At 49.5% G+C, this 7264-nt stretch overlaps 1 protein-coding gene across 2 annotated transcripts in view; it reads right to left on the minus strand.

The window, feature by feature from the left end:
* Naa40 (N(alpha)-acetyltransferase 40, NatD catalytic subunit) overlaps positions 1 to 6966 on the minus strand; it is a 15742-nt gene extending 8776 nt beyond the window's left edge. The window contains exons 1-3 of one of the 2 annotated variants that reach the window (XM_031389520.1): positions 6691 to 6966; positions 1017 to 1112; positions 43 to 95 (exon numbers count right to left, since the gene is read on the minus strand). In XM_031389520.1, the coding sequence (XP_031245380.1) occupies positions 43 to 95; positions 1017 to 1112; positions 6691 to 6696 (155 nt within the window). In that variant the 5' untranslated portion in view covers positions 6697 to 6966. The remainder of the gene's footprint in view (positions 1 to 42; positions 96 to 1016; positions 1113 to 6690) is intronic. The other variant, XM_031389521.1, reaches the window with a different exon arrangement.
* Positions 6967 to 7264: the final 298 nt, after the last annotated feature.

Below are 7264 nucleotides of genomic sequence, written 5' to 3' on the forward strand. Positions count from 1 at the left end.
AAAAAAAAAAAAAAAAAAAAAAGAATGCTAAGTGCAACTCACCCATTTCGGTCATACTTCTTGAAGACTGGGAATGCTTCCAGAGGGTCTCCAAGCTGTGGGCAGAGAGCAGACACAGATAAAGGAAGACAACACTGGTAAGGAGGTATGACACCATGAATGTGGTGAAAGAGAACAAACAGCACTAGCCTGTGGCATAATGCCTGTCCCCTGCCCACCCCCCCCCCCCCCCCCCCCCCGTACAGCTAACCTAGGAAAGAAATGACTGATCTGCTTGAATATTTCAGGGACAAGAGTGCCAACTAACTACAATCTGACCGTCACTAAGACAGAAAAGTACAACCTTGCAGAATATCATTTCAGAGGCACAGCCATTTGCCAATATGGAAATTAACAAAAATTACATATTGGGCTAGAAAGATGGCTCATGAGTTGGAGTACTTATTTCCTTCCAGAAGGTCTGGGTTCATTTCCCAGCACCCATATAGGATAGCTTACAACTTCCAATAACACTAGCTCCAGGGGCTTAAACATCTACATTCATGTATACTCTCCACCCCCATTAGGGGAAAAATATGAAATACAGCATGATGTAGGATGGCTACCAAGGCCAAACTCTCAGGCTCAGTGTGAAAGCTCCCAGCCAGACCCCGCACCCCCGAGCTGATTCACTCCTGCTCTTCTGAACAGTCCCAGCAAGCATGCCAGTGAAGCCTTGGGTAAAGCAGGGCGTACTGTGCCCATAAACAGCCAGTAACCTCTGAAAGAAGGAAAGGTTAAGAACCATGTGTCATGTGTCATGAGAGGTGTCCTCACCCACAAACTCTCCCCACGTTCCACATCAGGAAGACCTGTAGCCTCTCCACACAACCCTCAACACTTGAGCCAACCATGGCCCCTCCTCCCAAGCCGCATGGGCACAGGCTTGTGTGGACAGTGCCCAACATCTGCCACTTGGTGGCGCCAAGAAGTAAAAAAAGAAAGAAGCTGAAGTTGAGGGAGGGACTGAGAGTCACCCTGTTGGCAGCGTCCACTTTGGCACAAACAGCATCCATGGCCGCTCTCTCCTCCAATCGTTTCTGCTTCTTCTCTTTGGCCTTGCTCGACTTTCTCTGCAACAAGGAAAACACCACTACTGGAAGGGCTATGACCAACTCACTCAGAGGAACCCAAGGGGCCTTGAACCCGCTAACCGGACCCTGCAACAGGCTACCTGGATGTGTGGCCCAGGAGTCATGCATATTCCCTTGGCTGCTCCTTCTTAAGGAGGAAATGTCCACTTTCAGGAACATTTAGGGGAACTTTCTGGGATCTGAGGTGGCCCCAGAGCAGCATTTTTTTTTTTTAGAGTGTCTTCTGACTATGAGACACAGCCCTGTGGAAGCAATTCAGAGCCACTGCCAGCTCTGCCCAGCCCAGGCCAAGTGGCAGTCACACCATGCACCTGCTGATGTCATGGGTGGACTGAGGGCCTCATGGGTTCACCTCAGGGCAGAGGTTCCACATGGTCAGTAAGACCAAGTTGCAGAGGCATGATAGCAGGGATGGACAAAGGGAAGTTGTCCCTATTTGCATCTTGACCAGACCCTACTTGAAGGCTAATATGGGGCTCTTTCAAAATCCCCCTTCCTTTTTTTTTTTTTTTTTGGTGGGGGCATAGGAAGAGGGTGGTTTCATACTGTAGCTCAGGCAGGCCCCCAACAATAATCACCCTGGCTCAGCCGCCCAAGTGCTAAGATCACAAGTGTGAGCCACAGCCCCTACTTTTCATCAAAAGTGCTTTCTGCTCTTTCCTGCCAGGTCCTAGGACAGAAGCACATCATTTCTGGTCTAGAGTAAGGCCTGCAGCCCTGCCTGGTGCTGTTATCACTAGGGCTACAGAGAGGTGCTCAATGGTACCTTCTTGTTCACCCTACCAGGGAGGACTAGACAACCACATCTCCTGACTCCAGCCACACATCTCTCACAGCTCACTGGAGAGAGGTCAAATACCACCAATGCCAATGTGACTGTGGCACTGCCTGGCCCCAGGACAGGGCACTGAACAATCTACATTCACATGAATTGAAAAGCAGCTGTTAAACAGATGGGCAAGCTCCAAAGCATAACCTCAGCCTGGATGTTCGAAGGAACAGCACTGCTAACCTCTTCCTTCAGCACCAGAAGGTAAAAGAATTAGATTCCCTGACAGGCAAAATGCTAGCTAGCACCAGCTACTTTCCCATCACTGTGCTAGGAGCCAGGCTAGCTCTCATGTCTCACCTCTCCTGAGAAAGGCACATACAGGTTTTTGTTGGTCTTTGTGGTGCTGGAGACGGAACTCAGGGCCTTGTGCATGCCAGGCCAGTGGTCTAACATTCAGCTCCAACCCCAGCCTGAGGCTGTTTTTAGAGGTGCAAATGGGAACAGAAGTTGCCCCTCTAACAGGTTTTCCAGGATTCATTTTCCCTCTGGAATATAGGCTTCAGCACCACACAGAAATCCATTAACAAAGTACTTTCACAGAAATACATGGGTCAAGGCTCAGGGTAGAAGCCATCACTTACCTTTATACATTAAGAAATTGAGGCCCAAGGGAACATGACTCATGCACAGTTCCCCAGGTAGTTAAGTGGCTAAATGGAGACAACCTGAGGGCCAAGCCACAGACACAGCCTTTGTCTAGACTTAACCCAGTCACCAAAGACCTTCTCATATCCTGCAGAGATAAAGCTAGGGGCCTCCAGCACTCTCAGGCAACCATTCAGCAACTAATTTCTTGATGTCCATTTACCTGGGAACAAATTCCCAACAGTGCCACCTCATACACCACCTCCATGCTAAGGTGGGGGCAGGGAAAAGAGAAACAGTAGGTGAAGTCCCCAGAGCTTCACCATGGAGCATCAGGAACATGAGTATTCCATCAACCAGATAAGGCCAGCCCCATCTGCCACTCCCAAATGATCATTTGAGCATCTCCAGGGAAACTGGGGTACTAACATATCTTTGCATTTGCAGAGACGTACGCTCCCTTCTCCACCCTGCCAAGCCAACAGATTGTAGGACTGTTGGACTGCCACATAACACACTGTGAGACAAGAGTAAAGGTGCTGGAAACCAAGTGTGACTCCCGGGACCTCAAAAGCACAAAACCTGGGTTCTTCCACAACATCTCATTTCCTAACACAGGACCATGGTTTCTGAGACTTATGCAGGCTGACTGTCGAACCAGGCAACCCTCAAAATGAGGCCTGAGGCCACCACCAAGGAGACGGAGATAATGGACAACACCCCTTAGGCACTCGGCAGCCAGCACAGAGTGAGGGGTAGAAGCAGGCTGGGCCACACAGGCAGGGGCTCTCCTGCAACTCCAGCAAACACCAGTTAGAGTGGTCTCCCACTGTTCCAATTAGCTTCACTGAAGCCTTGTGGAGGTTGTCCTGCAGGGATGCAGGAAAACTTGTCTAATTAAAATGGGAAATAAGCACAGTGAACAGTAAAGCTCATTGTGGTTAAGTGTCTTTCCCAAGGGAGCTTTATATAATAAAAAGAGTGTAGACTTTTGAGTCAAGAGACCTGGATTTGATTCTCGGCTCTTTCACTTAATAGCTATGATTTAGGCATTATACTTAAAACCTTTTTGACAAGTTATGGTTCAGTTTCTCAGAACCTCAGTTTCCTCAACCATAGAATGGAGCCAATAATTCCTACAGCAACAGTCAAAGGGCACTTAATACAGATAAAATGGTACTATGCATTGGATTTAAACTCTTTTTAGCTGTACATGTGCTAGGACCAAAGCTTAGTCACAGCAACTATGTTACACTGAGCTTCATCTCCAGCTTTAGAAATGGTCTCTGTGGCTGGGCGGTGGTGGCACATGCCTTTAATCCCAGCATTTGAGGGGTAGAGGCAGGTAGGTTTCTGAGGTCAGCCGGGTCTACAGAGTGAGTTCCAAGACAGCCAGGGCTACACAGAGAAACCCTGTCTCGAAGCCCCCCCCTCAAAAAAAGAAAGAAATGGTCTCTACTTACAAGAACCCACTAGTGTCAGACACTCTGCCTGTGCATTCTTTTGCGGGGGTGGGGATGTGGGGCAGGAACTCCTATAGTTCAGGTTGGTTCCTAACTTGTTATATAGCTAAGGGTGACCTTGAACTTCTGCTCCTCCTGAGTGCTAGAATTACAGGCTTGAATCACTTTACCCAGTTTATGAGGTGCTAGGGATCAAACCCAGTGGTGCCACAAGCATGCCAGATAGGCACTCTATAGAACAGCTGTATCCCCAGCCCTCTGCCTCTGCTTTTCTAAAGAGGATGTGTTAAGACAGCTCAGCTGTGAGAACAAGCTCCTAACTCAAGTCCTAGAGCCATAAAGCTCTGACAGGTCTTACCAAGCTCAGCGGGACTCAGCTCTACCAGGCGAGGGTGGGTTTACTTTACTTACCAGTGTGTGTACATTCTGTGTCTACAAACAGGCTTGAACCCTACAGTATACATCCCTCCCATGACATCACACATGGCTCATGTTGATGCAGTATAAACACTGCTTTCCCCAGGTAGCTGCAGATCTAATCTCCCCTTACTAGTCCAGGAGTCACAGAGAGAAATAAAAAGACAACACACAAACAAGCTCCACTAGTGGCTGCTCCCACTTAAACCTCAGTGTCAATGCTTCCACCCAGCTGGTTCTAGCAATGGGAGAGCTCTCTCCTCTAACTCAAACCCAGCGAGCAGCAGAACCTTGGAGAGGCGCTGTTCCACCTGCTCCCGCTACCACTCAGCTTGAAGGGAGGTACTTCCTAGGGGAATGGGTGGCGACTACTAGGAATCCAGCTTCAAGTTCTGCAGGTGAGGCATGGAGGAGGGCCCGATGAGGATTCCAGATCTGAGCCAATGAAGGGAATTCAAGTTTCCGTTGCTTTGAGTTTTAGGCCAGGAGACACTCTGATGGGAGTTGTGAGAAAATCTCCACAGTATGAGCAATAGATGGGGACCCAAAGGAAGCCAAGTCTACAGTGTATCTGGGCCCCGTGACTTCAGTACCACCAATGAGTAACTACTGAACCTGAGGGCTTAGTCTGCAATGGCTGATTCTGGGTAAAGAGTTAATGAGTATATTAATACTAGAAACTTGATTTCATTTAGCTTCAACAGCAGCTGCAGCCGAGAATTGTTCACTAAAATCTAAGTTAAATATGCCAAAGTCTCTCAGCCTTGATTTTCGTCATGTTAGGTAAACAGGAGTAAAAATTCCTGCCTGGACTCTAACAAATGCTTTGGAAGCGTTGGACTGAACTCAGGGCCTCACATATGCTAAGCATATACTCTACTATGGAGCTATGTAACCCCAGACCCCCACACATGCTAAGCATATACTCTACTATGGAGCTATGTAACCTCAGACCCCCACAAGTTTTGTATTGACATGGATTCCAAAAAAAGTGTTTTGACACAAGTTAGACTATTTTTGTCTAATAAACTGATTTGTTTGTGAGAGAGGGGAAAAAAATCTAGGTTAGTGACAGTAGGGACAAACCCAATGGGATAAAAATAGCACCAATCTATTTTAGATCACTGAAGTGAGGCTGAGAATATAAGCAATAGCAGCTACCATTTAAAGGCACCTAGTGGGCTATTCACATCCATTTTCTCATTTAATCTTCACTACTATCCTATCCTAAGAGGAGGTCACATGCATCACACAAATAAGAAAAAAAAAAAATCAAGCAAGGCCTCATCACCTGCAGTGTCATGCCACTAGCCATTAAAGATGGGGCTGCCACTGAGGCACAACTAGTTCCAAAGTCAGGACTCCATAAAGGTGTTGCAAATTCCACACGAACCCTAAGAAGCTAGGATAAGGGAGTTACATTTTTAGGAGGGTGCTTTTGTCCAACCCTAGATCTGCACATCCCAGGAAAGGACATACAAATGCATCTTCTTGCTGTCAGACCCTAACAGGTGGTTACTATCCACCCAGGCTGGGACTCTAACCAGTCCCCTCCCTACTCATCTGTATACCTCCACCCCCTCTCCCATTGCAAGCCACCTGCAGTAACATGACTAAGAACAATCTAACTTCTAAGATACACTTTACTGCAGGCAGAAGCTGAAAGGGCATGCCTGTGTGGAAAGGAAGACTACGTTTTGTCTGAGCAGGAGGAAGCTGGCAGCGGACGGTTCAAAAGTATTGGGGAACTCGCTGGGCAGAGACTTGAGCAGTGGGAAGCAAATCCCATTGGGACTCCGGAGTCACCGGATGGGGTCCAGCGTCCAAGCCATTATCAGTGTGACCTTGGCCATGCGCCTTCTTGCCTCCCGGCCTCAGTTCCCTACAAGTCCGGGTGGCAGGAAACCGCTAGGACCATGACAGCCAGATGATGGGTGTCTTGAAGGAGCAAGGGGCTACTGTCAGGGACGCAGCAGGGGATCGGGAGTGGGGAGGCCTTCTAGGGGGTCAGAGAGACAGGAAGGGGCACGAGGAGAGCAGGGGGGCGGGGAGAAGAATAGGACTCCCAGAGGATTCCTGGACTAGGCTCAACGCGGGGACCTTTACGATGAGACATGGGGGAACTCTTGTCAAGTGGGGGCCGGGGGTCACGTGAGGCTGTAGGGGGTCAGGGTCACGTGAGGGGGGTTCAAGAAACAATGAGGACGCAGAGGATGACCGGCAGCTGTAGACTTCCCGTTACTTCTCCAGCCTCACTTACCCCCATGGTGGCGGTGGCGGCGACCCTCAGCTCCTCTCTCGCACTTGCCGGTAGGGAGGCGGCAACGGTGGAACCCGAGCGACAGCGAAGCGGCGGGCCGCGCACTACGCATGCGTCTCACAAATACCCCGCGCGTCCTAGAGGGCCCCGCGCCGGCGCAGAACCGGACAAGAGTGGGCGGCAAGCGCGAAGGCGCGCAGGTGGAACGGTTGCCGTGCGCGCGGAAGGCCTGAGAACAGAAAGGCGGGAGGCGCGGCGGAGCGTCGCGCTAGGAATGACGCGCACGCGCCGGCCCCGCCCCTCGACAGTCCGCGTCTGTAGTTATGGCAACGACCACGTGGAGCGGAAGGGCGCCCTGGGGCCTGGAGCAGCTCTCCTTGGAGCCTCTTGGTGGGAGGTGATGCTGGCTGCTTTCATAGAGGCGCCCGGGCACCGCCAAAAGTCTGGAAGCATTCTGGCCCTTTAGAAGCTGACCTTTGGCATGTCCGTTCCTAACAAGTTCTTTTTAAAAAATTTTTAAAAATTATTTATTATTATTTTGTTTGTTTTTCTTTTTTCTTTCTTTCTTTTTTTT

This window comes from Mastomys coucha, unplaced genomic scaffold (genome assembly GCF_008632895.1).
Source record: "Mastomys coucha isolate ucsf_1 unplaced genomic scaffold, UCSF_Mcou_1 pScaffold21, whole genome shotgun sequence".
Lineage (NCBI taxonomy): Eukaryota > Metazoa > Chordata > Mammalia > Rodentia > Muridae > Mastomys > Mastomys coucha.